This window comes from Equus caballus, chromosome 2 (genome assembly GCF_041296265.1).
Source record: "Equus caballus isolate H_3958 breed thoroughbred chromosome 2, TB-T2T, whole genome shotgun sequence".
NCBI lineage: Eukaryota > Metazoa > Chordata > Mammalia > Perissodactyla > Equidae > Equus > Equus caballus.
The window spans coordinates 42,536,915-42,558,575 of NC_091685.1; the positions used below are offsets into that span (position 1 = coordinate 42,536,915).

The following is a 21,661-nucleotide window of genomic DNA, read 5'->3' on the forward strand; positions in this document are numbered from 1 at the left end:
TTATGAGAAAAAAATTTTCAAGTTTTGTCTTGGACAGATTTTCGCAAGATCTTTCTCATTTATGTTAATGGTTGAAATAATTTAAACTACATGAAGAATTTTAAGATTTCCTCCAAACCCCAGGTTTTTTCCTAAGTTATTTTGGCAATTTCTTGCAAGTAAACAGTGTATTTTGCAAAGCAAAAGACTTTGAAATCTAATGTTCTTAACGGACTGCAATTATTTAATATTTCGTGTGAATGCAGTCTAACTCAGACTTTTTCCACAGTTATTAAAATGGCTATGATTGCAAAAGGATGCTTTTGTGTAGTAGAAACTGCTGGATGCAATGCCATTTGATCTAAAAAGGTCACAGTAAAGAGACATTTAAATTAAGTTATAAATTATAATTGAAAAACAATATTTTGATGTGTGAGACCAGAGATGTCAGAGCAGGGAGATGTAATTCATGGGTTCATTATAGAACAGAGGTGCCTGACAGCTGAGCCATGCCAAAAGGAAAATTTATTTGCAACATCATGCAGACAGAAAATGGCAGCTAAGATGAGAAGCCACAGTAGAAACTTGAAACCTTGTGGTAATACGCAGAGTTTATGCTAATAAGATTGCCTGAGATTCTGAGATGTTTAATGATTGCTGTAATATAAATGAGGTGTTCGGACTTGTGCACATGTTCAATCTTATTTAAATTAGGACCTTGTCCTTGCTCTATAAAATAACACACTTTATAACCAGGCATTTAGTTGATTCTCTCACCTCTCTGTACAATGTACAGATTTGCTGAAATTTCAGAATTGTTTACACAAGAGAGTTAGACCTTGAAACAGGATTTCCATCCATGGCAGCATTGAGGAAGGATATAATTTAGTGTTTATAGCAATCCATGGGAAGTTCAATCATGAGTTAATTAAACTGTAGGCAGTCATTAAGTATTATTTATTCTTTCGAGAAGCTTGCCAGTAAAGCACTTATATATATTAAATTATAGAAAGTAATAAGCAGGGAGTGATTTGTCAGGTACAGTGAGAGTAGCAGATTTAACTTGGGCGATTATGCAGAAATGTGTTTTTCTTCTTGTGGCATGATCCTTTCTACTAATCACAGAGATCAGAGGGTGTAACAGGACAACTGAGGGTGTGTAGTCACCAGCACTCTACAATATAGGCTCTGTTGAGCCTCTGGTGGTTTGAATAGTCTTAGGTAAGAGCCATCTACCTAAAATAATACTCCCCATGATGATACCACCGTATAGTTTATAGCTCTTTGACATTTCAGAGTATCTTGTTACATTGTGTCTCATTTAATGCTTTCCATTGTCCTTTCACACAGTTGAAGGATGGTAGTGTTAGGCCTGTTTGATAGATGAAACCCTCAACTCAGCTGGTTTGTGACAAAAGCTGGTAACAAGAATTTGTCTCCTACTTCAAATCCTATGCTGTGTTCCCTAGGCTACAGAAGGCATTGACTGTGGATGGTTTATGTAGAAGGGGCCCTGAGCACCTGGAGTCAGAGCTTTGTGTACAGCTGGCTCAGTGTGTCCAGGCATACATAGCACAGTGTCTTTTGGCTCTGTGTGATTCACTGTAGCGGTTACTTTTGTTACATTCGAACCAAACCAGGAATTTGTTACTCAGAAGATGCTGTTGTTTTTAGCACCAAAATCACCTACCAAGTCCACTCTGCTAATTCACTCATGATGATCATTGCTAGCACAGTATCTGGCCTAAGGAGTTGCTCAGTGACTCTGCTGAATGAATAGGAGGCAGAGAGAATGTGGTGTGAGCAGCCTGCCTATGAGGCTGGGACATCGCACTTTGTATCTCATGGGCGCCAGAAGGCGTGGTGGAGCAGGACTGGATACCTAATAGGAGAATAGTCCCCGTTTGCTCTTTCATAATGAACAAACCAGAAACGAAAGAAGGAGCACAAACTGAGGATTCTGTGGAGCAAGCCCAGGGAACCAGATGACAGACTGCTAGAAAACAGCAAAACAGGGATAGTTCCATGATGGAGTGACTCAAAAGGCTAGTGGATTGGTGAAGAATCACTATTTTGTTATCAGATTCCCCAGATATTGACCTGTGGTTTAGGGGAAGACGGGTTTTATTTGTGTGGAAGTGCAGACTTGGAGTTCAGTGACCTGGAAGCGGCAGATAGATAGTACATGCTTCCCTGATCATTGGATTAAACATGCACAGACACACACCCTGTGATGATGAACTTGAAAACAGTGGTTTCTGCTGAATGACATCCTGCTTTGGTGGCTGACAGGCTGATGGGGATAGTGTCAGATCTAAGTGCTTCTCCCACAATAGCTTGTGAAGATTGGAAGCTGATTCAGTAAAGATGCTATATCTCCATCCCTGGTTTTTGCACTGATCTTTTCCCAGGAGCTCCAAAATGGTACAGTTCTCTATACTCTACATTAAAATTGCATTTAATCCCAGATTTTGCCAGCCTGACTTGGCTGTAAAACAGACAGAAAGGCTTGCTTCTGTTGCTTTAATTGTTTTCCCAAAGCTACAAAATAAAGCTATAAGATATTTGGGGTCCCTCCCCACCCTATCTTCTTGCAATTTCTTTGAACAGTTTTCTCTAGGGAAATGATAGAAAATCTTGTTCACGTTAAAAGGCCTTTTACCTTAGCAATATTATGAAGCCTGCACTGAATTTATGGACTATATAGATGTATGTGTGTTGTTATGATCAGGTGTTTAAAATTTGAAACCCGCGTAATGTTTTTCACAGGATGAAATTATTTCAGTCCTTCAGAGCTTGGTGCTATATTAGAGGGGAATGTTTTTAATGACAATTTAAGATAACCCTTGGTAAATTTACCAACTCTGAGTTGAAAAACCCAGTTTAGCTCTTCGTCAAAATTATTATTTTGGCCCCAATCTGAAGAAAATAGCTCTTCATAATCATCTAGAAAACAACCCTCTTTTAAGAAGGGCTTATTTATGCATGATATATCGAGCAAAGAAGGTAGAACCCAACTTTCTAGAACCTTAGAGTTTGGAGATGACGTTTAGGTGGAAGCGTCACACTTTAAACTGATTCTCACAAGTTACACCATTCTCAGCCCTACAAATTTCTGAAGTCTGTTATCTGTCTTAGTCACAGCTGTGTCTGTCCCTAGCACCTAGAAAAGTGTGTGGCACAGCTTAGCATTCAAGAAATACTTGGGGAAGGAATGAAGAATGTCCTGAACTCCAGCGATTTTTCCCAAAGTGCTCAGAAGATAATCTTTATTCTTGTGAATCTCTGTGGGCCGTAACAACTTTTAGTATATTAAAAGTATATCTTTAATAAAATATGATTACAGTATTACTTCAGAGCTGTAAAGCTCTCAGAATTTTCTCAGACAAGATTCCTGGAAAGTGGAAATAAATATAACATTAAGAAGAAGATGGCTATTTAGAAAGGTTTCTTTTGGTTCCCTGGGAAGAGGGCATGCCAGACCAGCCCCTTGACTCAGCTTTTGTACTAGCCTTCATGAATGACTGATGGCAGCACAAGAATATCCCGACTTCATTTGTTCAATAGATGTTTCATCGCTCTGGGTAAATAGTCCCACACCTTCTCCTTTTCAGATGTTTCTTTGTATAGGAGTGGGAGAAGTAGACGCTCTAAATATTTATTGGGGAAATAGCATGGAAAGATCAGATATAGGAATATTTTTTAAAAATTTTATTGAGGTCAGCATAGTTTATAACATTGTGAAATTTGTTGTACATTATTTTTTTGTCAGTCACCATATGCAGGGGCCCCTTCACCTGTTGTGCCCACTCCCCAACCCCCTTCACCTCTGGTAACCACTAAACGATTCTCTTGTCCGTGTGTTAATCTTCCACATATGAGTGAAATCATACAGTGTTTGTCTTCCTTTGTCTGGCTTGTTTCGCTTAACATCATACCCTCAAGGTCTATCCGTGTTGTTGCAAATGGGGCGATTTTGTCTTTTTTTATGGCTGAGTAGTAGGAATGTGAGTATTTTAAGAGGACAGGCAGACAATGGATCAAATGAAAGAAGGAAATTACCTGTTATTTAGAGAACAGAGTAGCAGAAGGAATTGCAGCAGCTTCTTCAGGGGAAAGTGTGATCTGAGATGAAGATTTGTGAAGGAAGTGTGAATGCTGAGATGTGTTTAGGGGAAAGTGCCTCTTTCTCTAATAAGCACCTCACTAGAAATTTTAACTGAGGGGCATCGTGCAGGCCGTAGCCAGCCTCTCTAATAAACCAACCAACCACAACAAGTTCAACAAGTTATTCAAAACATTTCTTCCAGCTATTATTTAAAGCTCTCCTTGGTTCACCAGAAGGCAGGAATGTCATAGGGATTAATGACCTTTGATTTAACTTCGTTCACTCAGCAATTCACTTCTGGAATGGGCTATATGTTCTTATGAGTAATTTCCTGTTAGTAGTCATATGAGATTTAAAAATTTTAATTTTTTTCTGTGTACTATACCAGAGTTTTAATCAAATTTCATAAATTATTAACATGAGTAATTATGTGAAACGCAAGTGCTTTTGTTTATAGTTTAACAATTTTTTTTCTATCTCTGGAAAGGCTACTCTTAATCTAGAAAATTGAGTAGAGACTGCTTCCTTTGTTTTTTTTCTCTTTCCTTTTAAAAATAAATAGCCAGCACTTTAATTTAGCATACTATGTGCCAGGTACAGGTCTAAGTAATTTACATGTATTTTCTACTGTTATCTTCACAAGAGCCGTAAAAGGTAGAAATTCTTATGCTCATTTTTAAAGATGACAAAATTGAGACTCAAAGAGGTTAAGTAGCTTGCCCAAGGTCACACACCTACTAAGTAGTAGAGCTAGAATTGGAATCCAGATAATCTGGCTCCAAAGTCCATAGTTTTTCATCACTCTCCGTGTAATTATTGGATATACTACAATTATCTCTTATAAAATGTTAATTTATCATGAGCTTTTTATTAAGAATTTATGGTTTGATCATCTTGAATTGATTTCAGATTATCACTAAAATGTATGCTTTTAAAAAAGTAGGCATGCAATTTTTCCTTTTATTCAATTCCAATCCATGTTGTTAAGCTCTCATTATAGACTCTCATTATGTTATAGAACTTGGCAAATATCTATTTGTTCTGGGTATTAGGCAAAGTGTGAAAATCTAATTTTATTTTTAAAATCTCTTTATGCTTCTGAAAGAAGACTAAATTGGACAGTTTTCAAACATTTGCAAATTATAGTATTTTAGTATTTAGTATATTTATTTAGTATAGTATTTATAGTATACTGTTTTATTTTTTAAAGTCTAATGATGAATGTCATAAAAATACGTAAGTTAATATGAGGTATTCATATTTATCACATAACCTTCCCCCACACCTCCAACACACTGTGCCACCATCAAAGCAGAATTCAACATTGATCATTGTTGTAGGTGTTTTGTTTTGTTTTAAAGTAGTTGACTTATTGTTATAATGAACATATAGCTTGGACTTCCTTTGACAGTCTGGATTTAAAATAAATTGGGATCCTTTAAACTGTGAGACTCCTCAGAAAATTTAGATTTTCAGTGCTTTCTGTTTTGCTGAATGCGCAATGAAAATGGGTATTTGTGATACCCCTTCCAATAGCAGTTGATGAGAAGAGAGACTTGCTGTGTATGTTTCAAGTGTTTATTTCATTCAACAAATATTTATCGCAGGCTTACTGTATCCCCAGCCCTGGGGCTACAGCAGTTGCTAGGAAGGCAATTTGTACGCCTGTTTTGGAATCTTCTATTAAACAGAAGAAACACAGGGGTCTCTCCTCTTGTGCGTCTGTAGCTCTTTGCCTACATCTAGGTGAAAGTAATTACTACACCCTGTTTGATTTTGTCATCTTGTGTGTCTCGTATCCCCGCAACATATCCCCACGAGTTTGTGAGTTTCCTGCAAATAAAAACTGAGTTACTAAGGTTTGTACCTTATTTAAACTGTTTTTGTACTGTTGTTGTTGTTGTTGTTGTTAGTGCTGTTGAGTCAGTTCCGACTCCTAGCTACCCTGTGTCCAGCAGAGTGGAACCCTGCCCAGTCTTTTTGCACCACCCTCTCACTTTCCTGGGCTATATCAGACAGTGCTCTGCTGCTATTCATAGGGTTTTCATGGCTAGTTTTTTGAAAAGTGGGTGGCCAGGTCCTTCTTCCTAGTCTGTCTAGTATGGAAGCTCCACTGAAACCCATCCATCGTGGGTGACCCTGCTGGTATTTGAAATACTGGTAGCATAGCTGTCAGTATCACAGCAACACGCAGCTGTCACAGTATGACAACCCACAAATGGGTGGTGTACTTGGTTCCCTAACTGGGAAATGAACCTGGACCGTGACCGTGAGAATGCCAAATCTTAACCACTGGGCCACCAGGGCTAGCTTATTTGACTGGGTCTTCAGCAAATGCTGGTGAATTGTTCAAATAAGAGATTGAAGCACAGGTGAGAAAATCAGAACGTCTGCTCCACGAGAACAGGGATCCTCTGCCTATTTTGTTCACTGCCATCTCTCCAGGGTCTCATACGCTGCCGAACGAAAGAGGCACTCTGTCAACATAGGCTGACTGAATCTGAATAAACCAAGATTTAGCTTTGGGTCAAGCCTACTTAGGGACAGTAGTTGAAGGCATTTATGTATTAATGTAACAAGTATTTGTGTTATGTCACCTTATGCTACAGCCTGTGTTAGGCACTGGAGATACAAGTCTTAGCCAAAACAGATTGCTGTGTCAGAGAAGTAGATTTTTAAATGAAAGGCAGATTTCCAGTGAGAATTTTAGAGGGATAGGCACAGTCTGGGGAAGTAGATTGAGCAAGAGGATCTCTCTACCTGCTGTTTCTCTCCATTGTCTGCAAGTTGAGATTCAGGAACTAGGAGTGTATGGGGTCACAGAAGCCAAGGCAGGCGTATCTTTGCAAGATAAAGAGGGGTCAGTGGTACCAGGCACTGCCCAGGGTTAAAAAGGATGTGGAGTGAAAAAAGTTCATTAGCATTGACAAGAGAGAAGTTTGATCCTAAAAGGAATGTGTAGATAAACCAGCATCTTTATTTGTGTGTCCTGAGAAGTTAGTATACTGTTACAGAATTAGTTTCTTTAATGAAATTACTACATTTGAAAGCCTTAAGAAATGCTAAAGGGAAAGAACATAATCTAGCATGTCTTTAGGCCACTTTGGGGACAATGGGAGAAGAGTGGGGGTCACGTTGGCTGGATTTGAGTCATGACTCCACCGCCTACTGGCTTAGTGTGGTGAACACCTTTACTTGACCTTTCTATGCCTCAGTTTCCTCATTCATAAAATGAGGTGACCGTAGTTCCTACCTCATAAGATTATATGAGGGAAGGAAGACCTTCCTCAGAGGATTAAGGAAGATAATGAATACATGGAATGTGCTTAACACTGTTCCAGGCCAGATGTTAATTCATGTTTGTTATTGTTATTCTTAATCCTATTTCTACTATTGCTAAAATGTTCTCTACCTTTACCTATCTCCCTCTCCCAGAATAGGTGGAACTGGGGAAGTAGCTGGATGAGAACAAGTTATCATGCTGACTAAAATGATTCTGAATCTGTATGCCCATCTCATGATTCTTCTATAAGAGAGAGTAAATGCAGGGCTTTCCTTTTATTGATTTGCTTCCAGTTCTGTTATTTGGTGCAATTAACTAACTAAAATTATTGTTGTTGTTTTAGCTACACGAAAGCAGTTATGATGCTGGCAAAGCCCTGCAGCGCCTGGTAAAGAAGCCTGTGCCCAAGCTGATTGAAAAGTGCTGGACCGAGGATGAAGTGGTGAGCTCGGATGGGAGTTTGCCTTGTGGTCTGGGTCATTGAGGTGTTTGCTTCTCACTGTGTCACTTCCCTGCTACTCGGGGGAAAAGAGGCCCATTCCAAAGGTTCAGTCATGTGTACAGACTGCCCATGGCATCCATCACTCAAGGGAAGGAGCCTTTAAGCTTCATAATTATACATAAAGACTTGATTTTACTAAGCTTAGGTTCCATAGATAATGGGAAAGATTTTCCAGGTTTCATGGAAAGAGAGAAGAAATTGATAGTTACTCTTAAAAAAAGTTAGTTTTGGTTGGTTGGTTTGTTTTTGGTGCAAGCTAGCTTTTGATACCTCCCTGTTTTAGGATATAAGCATGTTGAAACCATTTGATATGTAACCTAGAGTGGGGCTGGTGACTTGTTTTTATTTTGAGTACTAGCAGGATTCCCCAAGCTGCTGAAGGACATTAGTCAAAAGCAGGAAGCATAGACCTGATTAAATAAATACAGTGGATCTTACATATTCATTCTATCATTATGGCCCATTAAAGAAGGTGCAGAGATAGAAATGTACCCACAAATACAGATTTGCAAACCCATGTATTGCTGTAGAAGACTTATAGATTTCTTGTGCCTTTGCAAATACAGTCTTCAAAATGAGTATTACCACTTGACATTTGCCCTTTAGGTTGAATGAAATTAAGATGAAGGCTGGCATCCCTTCTCACAAGGCTTATGTTTTAAGATGGGAGGCCACCAGTAAATCACTGTCTGTCAAGTGGTAGTACACATGCTGAGGAAAATAAACCACAGTAAGAGGACAGGAATAACCTGCACAGGGACGCTGTGCTGCCTGTGTAAGGGGGCTCAGGAGAGGTCTCGGAAGTACCATTTGAGCAGAGACCTTAGGGAAGTGAGGAGGCGGGCCTTTTGGATATCAGGGATTTCTGGGCGCTAAGGTGAAAGCAGGCCTGGCATGTTCAAGAAATAGACAGGGGGCTGGCCCCGTGGCCGAGTGGTTAAGTTCGCGCGCTCTGCTGCAGGCGGCCCAGTGTTTCGTTGGTTCGAATCCTGGGTGCGGACATGGCACTGCTCATCAAACCACGCTGAGGCAGCATCTCACATGCCACAACTAGAAGGACCCACAACGAAGAATATACAGCTGTGTACTGGGGGGCTTTGGGGAGAAAACAGAAAAAAATAAAATCTTTAAAAAAAAAAAAGAAATAGACAGGAGTGTATGTATATGGAGGGGGGAGTGGTAGGAGAGATGGATTATGGGGGAGGGGGTACTACAGGGGGCAAATCAGGTGCGGCCTGTGGACCCCTGGTCAGCACCTTGCTGCTTTCTCTGTGTGAGCTGATTGTGAGCAGAGGAGTGACTCCATCTGCCAATGGGTAGCACTCTGGCTGCTGAGTCAAGAGTGGGCTTCGGGGGCCGTTGTGAGAGTCCAGGCCCAGACTGGTGATTGAGTAGTGTGGCAGCCATGGTGGTGAGAAGTGGAAGATCCTGGATATATATTGAAGGTGGATCCAAGAGAATTTGCTTATGGAATGGCTATAGGTGAAGGTAGGCAGGAGTTGAGAGGAATGAGGAAAAGACTAGGAGGCCCAGGGATGAACTGAAATGGCCCTCCACATTTCGGTAATAGAGGGCCTCTTCAATAATCCCTTAAGACTTTAAGTTTATCAGACTTAACGATGAAGTTGATGTTGCTGTTTTGAAAGTAAAAGTTTAAAAACCTTACGTGATTAGTAAAGAGATGGAAACTTCTTAAATAAATATTTGTTGTTGTTCCAGACAATGGTCAAAGTAAAAATGTTAAACTCAGTTGTTTTGAAAAGTCATACGGATGTTGTTTTTCACCATACACCTGCGTATGTGAGAAGGAGATAGATTTGATTGATAAAAATTTTAAATTCTACAAAAAGCCTTTGTGGAAGAAAGACATAAGGAGATGAGACGGATGGCACGGATGTGTAAAATGACATCAATCTACAGGTCCTTGTCAACATGGATGTCCTGTGACACTTCTCATTCTCTCTCCTTCAGTTCTTGAGCTTCTCCCATTGGCCTCCGCTTCCTTTTGGTCTCTCCTCCCCTTCCGCTTTCTTGTCCTCCCCGACTGACCCTCCTTTCTCACTCATGCTTCCCTAGCTCCTCACTAGCTGTGACTCTCTCCTGTCTCCCTTCATTTCTCCCTTAATCTTTCAGTCCCTCTGGAATTTTAAAATTCCAGCTTAAAAGAAAGCTTCTTTTTCCTGCAGCACTTGCTTATGTGGGGCATGATGTGGCCTCTGCCTCCCCTGCTGCTGCTCCTGCTGTGTGGGGACCTTTAGCAGACAGTGGGATGGAAGGGAGAGTTTCATGTGCCGGAAAAAGCCCGGCTTTATTTTGAAGAAGGAAACATGACTCCACAGTGCTGCACGTTCTGAGTGCAGGAACATGATCCTTAACTGCACAAATCCTGATCTTTGGGGACTCATTTTCATCATGTTTGCTTCTTGTTTTAGTATAAGTTTTTTTTTTTTTTTTAAAGATTTTATTTTTTTCCTTTTTTCTCCCCAAAGCCCCCCGGTACATAGTTGTGCATTCTTCGTTGTGGGTTCTTCTAGTTGTGGCATGTGGGACGCTGCCTCAGCGTGGTCCGATGAGCAGTGCCATGTCCGCGCCCAGGATTCGAACCAACGAAACACTGGGCCGCCTGCAGCGGAGCGCACGAACCTAACCACTCGGCCACGGGGCCAGCCCCTGTTTTAGTATAAGTTTTGAGAAATGTTTTGGCAGTCGTCCAGCCCTTGCAGAGCCTAGGGATCCAACGGTTCCCTTATTTATAGGAAGGTGAGCTTCACTTTCTAAAACCTCAAAAGTGAATGAGAGAGGGATTGAATAATTGGTAGGTGAAGGGAGCATCTTTGAATAGTTTTATGTGGCAGCCAGGCACGTAAACCAACAAGACTCCTTAGCTTAGCCTGGTTTTGGCTGTGAGAAAGCACCCGCTGTGTGTATATGACCCTGCTTCTTTTGAATTTACCACATTTTCTCACCCCAGGACTCACAGGAATAAGCAAAACAAATGTGTCCCAACTACAATAAGTACATGGGCCTACCTCTCTTTTTTTTCCTCTCAGTTTTCTTTATACTTGGACATTCTAGTTATTTTTAAATTTCACTGCCTCCAGTATATCAGTTTATCTAATTACTCACTGTCTGATCTAACGACAGCAATGTCAATGAGGTTGTTTTCCTTTGCATTTGTATGAATCGAACACTGTTTGTGAGAGAGTTGGTAGAGCATCTGACAGCGTGAATCCCTGGCTGTGCTGTGGACAGGCAGCTTGTGTACCTCCTGGCTCTGGCAGGTCCACTGCTCCATGAGCAGATTAATCTCTCTTGCCAGTGTAAATCCAAATGATTCGTTCTTCAAGGCTTAGCTCAGTTCTCTGGCCCATCCTACAGTGCTTGTTCCCTTTTCTGATCTGCAACTCCTGTTTGCATCATTTACTGACAGTTCATCCTTTGCTTCCTCATGCTATCTTTTGTAGCACTGTCACCAGGTCTTTGTTCCTCAGTCTTTATTTCTGAGATGATTACCCTCCTAGTTTGTAAACTTATTAAGAGTGAGGGCTAATTAATGATGACAGTAATGTCTGGTAGAGAATAATATCTCTACCTATGAGGGGCTTGAGGAATACTGACAACTCTTTATTCAAGATTATTGTTTTAATTTATTTTTATTTTTTTATTGCGGTAACATTGGATAACATTATATAACTTTAAGGTGTACATCATAACATATTTCGAATTCTGTGTAGATTACATCATGTTCACCACCCAAAAACTGATTATAATCCATCAACATACATGTGTGCCTAATCAACCTTCTTTCACCCTCCTCCCTCCCCGCTTCCCCTCTTGGTAATCACCAGTCCAATCTCTGTTGCTCTGTGTTCATTTGTTGTTGTTTTTATCTTCTACTTTTGAGTGAGATCATATGGTATTTGACTTTCTCCCTCTGACTTATTTCATTTAGCATAAAACCCTCAGGGTCCATCGGTGTTGTCACAAATGGCCTGATTTCCTCATTTCTTATGGCTGAGTAGTATTCCATTGTGTATATATACAACACCTTCTTTATCCATTCATCCCTTGATGGGCACCTAGGTTGCTTCCAAGTCTTGGCTGTTGTGAATAATGCTGCAATGAACATAAGAGTGTGTGTATCTTTATGCATTTGTGTTTTCAAGTTCTTTGGATAAATACCCAGCAGTAGAATAGCTAGATCATATGGAAGATCCATTCTTAATTTTCTGAGGAAACTCCATACTGCTTTCCCTAGTGGCTGCACCAGTTTGCACTCCCACTAGAAATATACAAGGATTCCCTTCTCTCTACACTCTCTTCAACACTTGTTGTTTCCTGTCTTGTTAATTATAGCCGTTCTGACCAGAGTGAGGTGATATCTCATTGTAGTTTTGATTTGCATTTCCCTGATAGCTAATGATGTTGAACATCTTTTCATGCGCCTGTTGGCCGTCTGTATATCTTCTTTGGAGAAATCTCTGTTCAGATCTTTTGCCCATGTTTTAATTGGGTTGTTGGTTTTTTTGTTGTTGAGATGTATGAGCTCTTTGTGTATTTTGGATATTAACCCCTTATCTGATATATGGTTTGCAAATATCTTCTCCCACTTGTTAGGTTGTCTTTTCGTTTTGTTGATGGTTTCCTTTGCTGTGCAGAAGCTTTAGTTTGATGTAGTCCCATTTGTTTATTTTTTCTTTTGTTTCCCTTGCCTGATAGACATAGTACTTGAAAATATGCTACTAGGACCAATGTCAAGGAGTGTATTGCCTATGCTTTCTTCTACATGTTTCATGGTTTCAGGTCTTACATTCAAGTCTTTAATCCATTTTGAGTAGATTTTTGTGCATGGTGTAAGATAATGATCTACTTTCATTCTTTTGCATGTGGCTGTCCAGTTTTCCCAGCACCATTTATTGAAGAGACTCTCCTTTCTCCATTATATGCTTTTGGCTCTCTTGTCAAAAATTAGCTGTCCATATATGTATGGGTTTATTTCTGGGCTCTCGATTCTGTTCCGTTGATCTGTGTGTCTGTTTTTGTGCCAGTACCAGGCTGTTTTGGTTACTATTGCTTTGTAGTATATTTTGAAATCAGGGAGTGTGTATGATACCTCCAGCTTTGTTCTTTTTCCTCAGGATTCCTTTGGCTATTCGGGGTCTTTTGTTGTTCCATGTGATTTTTAGGATTCTTTGTTCTACAACTGTGAAAAATGTTGTTGGAACTTTGATAGGGATTGCGTTGACTCTATAGATTACTTTAGGAAGTATGGACATTTTAACTATGTTAATTCTTCCAATCCAAGAACTCGTAATATGTTTCCATTTCTTTGCATCGTCTTTAATTTCTTTCAACCATGTTTTATAGTTTTTTGTATACAGCTCTTTCACCTCTTTGGTTAAGTTTATTCCTAGGTATTTTATTCTTTTTCTTGCAATTATAAATGGGATTGTATTCTTAATTTCTCTTTCTGCTACTTCATTGTTAGTGTATAGAAACGCAACTGATTTTTGTATGTTGATTTTGTATGCTGTGACTTGACTGTACTCATTTATCATTTCTAAAAATTTTTTAGTGGATTCTTTAGGGTTTTCTGTATGTAAAATCATGTCGTCTGCAAATAGTGATGGTTTCATGTCTTCTTTTCCAATTTGGACCCCTTTTATTTATTTTTCTTGCCTGATTGCTCTGGCTAGGACTTCCACTGCTATGTTAAATGAGAGTGGTGAAAGCAGGCATCCTTGTCTGGTTTCTGTTCTTAAAGGGATAGCTTTCAGTTTTTCTCCATTGAGAATGATATTAGCTGTGGGTTTCTCGTATATAGCCTTTATTTTGTTGAGATATTTTCCTTCTATACCCATTTTATTTAGAGTTTTTATCATAAAATGGATGCTGTATCTTGTCAAATGCTTTCTCTGCTTCTATTGAGATGATCCTGTGTTATTTATTCTTCATTTTGTTAATGTGGTGTATCATGTTGATTGATTTGTGGGTGTTGAACCATTCCTGCATCCCTGGAGTAAACCCCACTTGATCATGATGTATGATATTTTTAATGTATTGTTGTATTCGATTTACTATTTGATTTTGTTGAAGATTTTTGCATTGATGTTCATCACTGATACTGGCTTGTAATTTTCTTTTTTTGTGTTGTCCTTGTCTGTTTTTGGTATCCGGATAATGTTGGCTTCATAGAATGAGTTAGGAAGCCTCCCCTCCTCTTCAATTTTTGGAACAGTTTGAGAAGGATAGGTATTAAGTCTTCTTTGAATGTTTGCTGGAATTCACCAGGGAAGCCATCTGGTCCTGGACTTTTATTTTTTGGGAGATTTTTGATTACTGTTTCAACCTCCTTACTGGTTATTGGTCTATTCAAATTCTCTACTTCCTCTTGATCCAGTTTTGGAAGGTTGTACGATTCTACGAATTTATCCATTTCTTCTAGATTATCCAATTTGTTGGCATATAGCTTTTCATAGTATTCTCTTATAATCTTTTGTATTTCTGAGGTGTCCCTTGTAATTTCTCCTCTTTCATTTCTGATTTTATTTATCTGAGCCTTCTCTCTTTTTTTCTTGGTGAATCTAGCTAAAGATTTGTCAATTTTGTTTATCTTTTCAAAGAACCAAGTGTTGGTTTCATTAATTTTTTTCTATTGTTTTTTTTAGTCTCTATTTCATTTATTTCTGCTCTGATTTTCATTATTTCCTTCCTTCTGCTGATTTTGGGCTTTGTTTGTTCTTCTTTTTCCAGTTCCTTTAGGGAAACTGTTATATTGTTTATTTGGGATTTTTCTTGTTTGTTGAAGTAGGCCTGAATTGCTATAAATTTCCCCTTAGAACTGCTTTTGTTGTATCCTATAGATTTTGGCATGTTATATTTTCATTTTCATTTGTCTCCAGGTAATTTTTGATTTTTCCTTTGATTTCTTCATTAACCCAATCATTGTTCAGTAGCATTTTGTTTAATCTCCACATTTTTGTGGCTTTTCTGACTTTCTTCCTCTAGTTGATTTCTAGTTTCATACCTTTGTGGTCACAAAAGATGCTTGTTATTATTTTGATCTTCTTAAATTTATTGAGACTTGCTTTGTGGCCTAATATGAGATTAATTGTGGAGAATGTTCCATGTGCATTTGAAAAGAGTGTGTATTCTGGGGTTTGGGATGAAATGTTCTATATATGTCTTCGAAGTCCATCTGGTCTAATGTGTTGTTTAAGGCCAATGTTTCTAATGTTTCCGTATTGGTCTTCTGTTTGGATGATCTATCCATTGGTGTAAGTGGAGTGTTTAAGTCCCCTACTATTGCTGTGTTACTATTTCTCCTTTTATGTCTGTTAATAATTACTTTATATATTTAGGTGCTCCTATATTGAGTGCATAGATATTTACAAGTGTTATATCCTCTTGTTGGATTGTTCCCTTTATTATTGTGTAGTGCCCTTCTTTGTCTCTTGATACAGTTTTGGTTTTAAAGTCTATTTTCTCTGATATAAGTATTGCTACCCAGCTTTCTTTTCATTGACACTTGCATGGAGTATCTTTTTCCATCCTTTCACTTTAAGTTTGTGAGTGTCTTTAGGTCTGAAGTGTGTCTCTTGGATGCAGCATATATATAGATCTTGTTTTTTTAATCCAATTGGCCACCTTATGCCTTTTGATTGAAGCATTTAGTCCATTAACGTTTAAAGTAGCTATTGATAAATATGTTTTTATTGCCATTTTGTTACCTTTTTTTCCCTAGGTGTTTTAGTAGTTATTCCCTGTTCCTTTCTTCCTCTCTCACTCTCTTCCCTTGTAGTTTGATGGCTTTCTTTAGTGATATGTTTGATTTCTTTCCTCTTATTTGTTTACTTACTATAGGTATCTGGTTTGTGATTACTGTGAGGTTCATATATAATATTCTATGTATACAGAAATCTATATTGAGTCGATAGTCTCTTTAGCTTGACTTCTTTCTAAAAGCTCTACTCTTTTACTCCCCTCCTCCCACATTTTATGTTTTGAAATCATTATCTAATCTCTTGTTTTGTGTGTGTCTACCCATTACCCTCTTATCATTGAAATAGGTAATTTCAGTCCTTTTGTCTGTTAACTTTCATATTATCTTCATAGGTGGTTGATCTGCTACCTTTGCTATATTTTTGCCTTTACCAGTGATTTTATTGCCTGGGTTTTTTTGTTTGTTTGTTTTTTGATAATTCTCTTATCCCTATTTGTGGTCTTTACTTTCCCACTTAAATAAATCCCTTCAGCATTTCTTGTAGAACTGATTTCTTGGTAATAAACTCCTTTAATTTTTGCTTCTCTGGGAAGCTCTTTATCTCTGCTTCCATTCCGAATGATAACCTTGCTGGATAGAGTATTCTAGGCTGTAGGTTTTTTCCTTTCAGCACTGTAAATATATCATTCCACTCTCTTCTAGCCTGTAGAGTTTCAGCTGAGAAGTCTGCCGATAGCCTTATGGGCCTTCCTTTATATGTCAGTTGTTGCCTTTCTCTTGCCGCTTTTAGGATTCTCTCTTTATCTTTAATTTTGGACATTTTAATTATAATGTGTCTTGGTGTGGGGCTCTTTGGGCTTATCTTGTTTGGTGCTCTCTCTGCTGCCTGTACTTGGATGTCTGTTTCCTTCCTTAGCTTAGGAAAGTTTTCAGCTGTTATTTCTTCAATTAGATTCTCTGTTCCTTTTTCTCTCTCTTCTCCTTCTGGGACACCTATAATATGATTATTAGTGCACTTGATATTGTCACAGAGTTCCCTTAGACTGTTGTCATTCTTTTTAATTCTTTTTTTCTTTTATCTGTTCAGCTTGGATGATTTCCTCTAGTCTTTCATCCAGCTCGCTGATCCATTCTTCTGTATCATCTACTCTGCTATTGAGTCCCTCTAGTGAATTTTCATTTCCAGTATTCATTTCTGATTGGTTCTTTTTTTTTTAGAGAGAATTTTTTTTTTTTAAAGATTTTATTTTTTCCTTTTTCTCCCCAAAGCCCCCCGGTACATAGTTGTGTATTCTTCATTGTGGGTTCTTCTAGTTGTGGCATGTGGGACGCTGCCTCAGCATGGTCTGATGAGCAGTGCCATGTCCGCGCCCAGGAGTCGAACTAACGAAACACTGGGCCGCCTGCAGCGGAGTGCGCGAACTTAACCACTCGGCCACGGGGCCAGCCCCCTGATTGGTTCTTTTTTATGTTTTCCAATTCTTTGTCGACGTTCTTACTGTGTTCATCCAGTCTTCTCCCAATATCAGTGAGCATCCTTATGAGTTTTTGTTTGAACTCTTTGTCAGGTAGATTGCTTATTTCTGTTTCATTTAGTTCTATTTCTGGGATTTTGTCTTGTTCCCTTGCCTGGAATGTGTTCCTTTGCCTTCTCATTATGCCTCTTTCCCTGTGCTTATATCTATATATTAAGTGAATCAGCTATGTCTCCTGATCTTGGAGAAGTGGCCTTATGTAAGAGATGCCTTTTAGGCCCAGTAGTGTGCTTCCCTCTCATCACCAGTCCAAATGATCCAGAAGTGACTCCTGTGTGGGCTACTTATGTCCTTCTGCTGTGGCAGGGTTGCTCTTATTGCAGGTACCCAGGGAGTCTAGTCTTTCCCTCCGTGGCTGTCTGTTTGTAAACCGGCTTTGGGGATCCCCAGTACCATTGGCTAAAGGTCTAATAGCACACTGCTGTTGCAGTTTTCCTGTTAATTGAGTAGGTACCCAGTGAGGGAGTTGCTAGGCTTAGGGGCTTACAGTTGCTGTAGGCCTCAGGCCTGCAAGGCTGTTGTCAGCTCTCTTAGGATTGCAGCTGAGTGGGACTGGTCCTAGGCACCCAATTGTTTCAGGCTTTGGAAGGTGGGGCTGATCCTCTTTGTGGCTGTTTGTGAAGCACAGGTCTGCTGCTGCTGATAAGCCCTACCCCCCTCAGGTCCACACACATGGTCAACACAGTCCTGGTCCATGCACACTTCCTGATCCCCCGGAGCGTGCTTCTTTGCCCCACTGCAGAGACCCCCCACCCCTCCACCAACACCCCCACAGTTCCCCTGGTCCTCAAATGGCCCCCGCTGCACAGAGGTAGACACACTTGCCTGCCTGTAGAGGATCAAGGCACCCAGTCTATGCAGGCTGACAGGTAGCCTGAGGGCTTGCTGTTGGGTGGGTCCGGTCCCTTGGGTGGGGTGCCTGCCCTGGCTGAACTGGATTAAATCTGCACTCTAGTGGGTGTGGCAGACTGCTGGGCTAACAGGCCAGGGGAAGAACTTCAGTGGCATCTGCCAGTATCTATGTCAGCACGCCTGTACTAGGTCATAACAATGGCTGCCACCAATGTTTCAGTCTTTGGAGAGGTCTCACCTCTCATTGAGATGCACCCAGAGCCTACCAGGTGAGTCTCTTTTCACCAAAGGACTGTGCAACCTTCTTTCTGGTGATTTTAGGTTGCTGTCTGAGATGGGTGAATTTGTGTATGGGCCCTTTAAGAGCCGGATGTTTTCGGCTTTCCTCCCATAGCTTTTCTTGGGGTATTCCTCGTTGCAGTTAACAGCCTGTGAAGCCAGATAGTAGGACACTCGTCTCATTTGTGCTGAGTCTGAAGGATGCTTATAGCAGTAATGTGCCCCCACTCAGGTCCCCACTTCTCCAGGGAAGGCTGTGTACCTTGGGGTGGCTCCTGCCTGGCTGGCTGTGAAGCTCTGCCACTTGCAAAGGTGGCTTGCTTTCTCTCCAGAAGGAATTTCTTCCTCTTCCACCTCAGTCAGGACTGTCCCTTGTTATGGGGGTTCTTTTAATCCAGTTTTCAGTTTTCTCTCCAGGGTAATTTTTACAAAAACCTGGTTGTATTCATGGGAGGATGTGAGTTCAGAATCTGCCTATGCTGCCATCTTGACGAGATCTCCTAAAGACTATTGTTTTTAAAGATTCTTGGGGCTGGCCCAGTGGCCGAGTGGTTAAGTTCACGCGCTCCGCTGCAGGTGGCCCAGTGTTTCGTTGGTTCGAATCCTGGGCGCGGACATGGCACTGCTCATCAAACCACGCTGAGGGAGCATCCCACATGCCAAAACTAGAAGAACCCACAATGAAGAATATACAACTATGTACTGGGGGGCTTTGGGGAGAAAAAGGAAAAAAATAAAATCTTTAAAAAAAAAATAAAGATTCTTCACTATACAATCATGCACCACATAATGACGTTCCAGTCACTCACAGACTGTATATACAACATTGGTCCCATAAGATTAGTACCACATAGCCTAGCTGCGTAGTAGGTTATTCCATCTAGGTTTGTGTAAGTACACTCTGTGATGTTTGCACAATGACGAAATTGCCTAAAGACACAGGTCTCAGTACCTTAAGCAATGTATGACTGTAATTAAAATTGTCCTCCATCCAGCATTTTAAAATCTGTAATAGTTAATAATTATCCATCAGCATCAAAGAGAAAAACTTTTACATGCATCCGAAGCTGACCTTAAAAGTTTTACTTTTTAGAAAAAGCTCCCAAATTATTATTAATAGTGAACATGTCAGCCAACCTCTTCATCCTAGGTCATTCAGATGATCGTTGATTCTTGAGATCTTAGGCCTCAAAATTACATGGTAGGAGGCCTTTCATTTCACACTTTGTCTAAGTGATTCCTTTGGCAATTTGTATGTGTATGGATATGATATTTCTTACTGAAGTTGCTTTAGGACTGAGATAATTTAAATCTTGTTGAACTGAAGCCAGATTTGTGCCAATTTCTGACAAATTCTAGGCCAGACAGTGACAAATGAACTCTGCTTTACGGGAGTGATTGTGAGATACACCTTGGTAGCTAGCTCATGGCAAAGTCTTTCAGGCTAAATAAATCAGGTCAGATCAGAGAAGCATTTTTGAAGAAATGCTAGGTCAATTCATGAAGCTTATTAAATACCTTGATATGGGCCAGGATGGAGCCAAAGTAAATGGCTGGCTGCTGCACTTGAGAATTATAGTGACGGTTAACCAGTTTCACCTATGTTATGCTAAAAATGTTGTTCCTTTTCAGGAAGTCATCCAAATCAGTAGAATTTATGAAGAGAAAGAGAAGGAAAATACAGATCAGAACTTTAAAAGAAACCCTGAAACCCTAGATTATTGTTTTAATTAAACATGATGAACACATTTAACTGTAACACAAAGGCCCCAAGCTGAACTACACCTAATCGAAACAGATTGTCACCCTTCCATGCTTGCATAGTTATTAATTCTGTTTATTTATGCATGCATGCTGAAGGTAGCATTTGCTGCTGTTGTGTTGTTGCTTATTGCCCTGGGATTCCATTGCTGCTTGATGCTGTGCTCTTAATTAACATTCAGCTGTTGATTATGGAAATACTGGGGATGCTAATTGAATTCTTTTTAAAATTCAGGGCCTGCATTTTCTTTGTGGAGTTTGGCCTGACTTGCAAGGTTTAACATTGGGTGCTCCACTGAGCTGTGCATTTCACTCTTTGCTTCCTGTCCGCTTGGCCATGTTTGTTTTAGAAATTATTTTCATGTTGAATTAACTTTCAGCAAAAATCCAGGTGTTGTGTCAGGTAAATTTTGTTGCTTACGATATTCCTGCAGTGTTTCCATTTCATTTTGGGTAATTGTAACTTTAATCTTGAAATATGCTTTCCCGTAAATATTTTATACCAATTTTGATGTAATACATTGAGGTGAACAATCTAGATACAAATAACCTCTAAAATTTTTATCCGAAGATAGTTAATACGTAGTGGCAATAAACCTTAATTAGCCATGTACTTGGATTTACAAATTCATAAATTTTAAAACGTCTAAAGCTTCCTTCAATTTAAAGCTCAGTTTATCATAAATATAAATGAAAATCCTTCTTTCAAAATTGACATGACACGGGAAACTAATTTCCTGAATATTTGTAATCCAATGAACCCGCATGGCTGGTCAAGGAATTACTTACACAGAATACACACTTCAATTCACATGGTGTCTTTCCCCAGCAGCATCTTCAGGTGCCTTTGTTTTGCCCTTTTTGGAAATGTGTGCTTGAGAAAACATTGTTTTCATTGTTCACTCTCTTCAGGCCAGGCATCTGGATGTGCCAGAAGACAAAGCTGCTTAGTGAGGCAAAAATATAATGAATTTTATTTACTGTTTGTGTGGCAGCTATAGAAAATGGCATTCACAGCAGAACCACAGTTAAGGTCCTATAGCAGCAGGAGGTTGTGGAGGTGAAAGCAAAGAGAGCGATGATGACAAGGGGGAAGAGAGCCTCCCACAGCCTGCCATTATCATCACATGGGCTTTATGAGCTCCAGAATCTTGGTGTTTGGTTTTAAATTTATATCTTCAATATAAGGGAAGGCTTAAGTGTATGATATCCATTTTAGGAATGGTAAAATTTCCAGAGCTGTTGAGCGTTTTATATAGTCATTCAAAATGTTGATGAAAGGAGGATCCTATAGATCATCTAATATGAATCCATTCATTTTCTTCTTGTTTTGTAAACTTTATGTGACTTTACCCTATTGTTAGAACATCATTATAAAAACATTGAAGAGAACTTGAAACCATACCTCTGTCTCTGTTTCCTGGTTTTGTGCTCTCTTCAGGTCTTTGTTCATGTACATACATCATTTTATATAATTGTAAACTTTCGTAAATTGAATCTTAACATTGAAATTCTTACCTTCTAAGAAATCTTAATCTGAAAATTTTTACAGCTCCCTTGGAAATGTTGCTATTCACTCGAAATATAGACATACTGTATTTAGTGCGACATGTAAAAATACTTAGTAAATTTTAAATTG

General features: G+C 39.5%; 1 protein-coding gene across 13 annotated transcripts in view; it reads left to right on the plus strand.

The window, feature by feature from the left end:
* The window catches only part of RERE (arginine-glutamic acid dipeptide repeats), a 402,750-nt gene that overhangs the window by 291,702 nt on the left and 89,387 nt on the right, over nucleotides 1-21,661 (plus strand). For all 13 annotated transcript variants that reach the window (XM_023635850.2, XM_070260991.1, XM_070260987.1 and 10 more), the window contains one exon: nucleotides 7,714-7,812. In XM_023635850.2, the coding sequence (XP_023491618.2) occupies nucleotides 7,714-7,812 (99 nt within the window). The remainder of the gene's footprint in view (nucleotides 1-7,713; nucleotides 7,813-21,661) is intronic.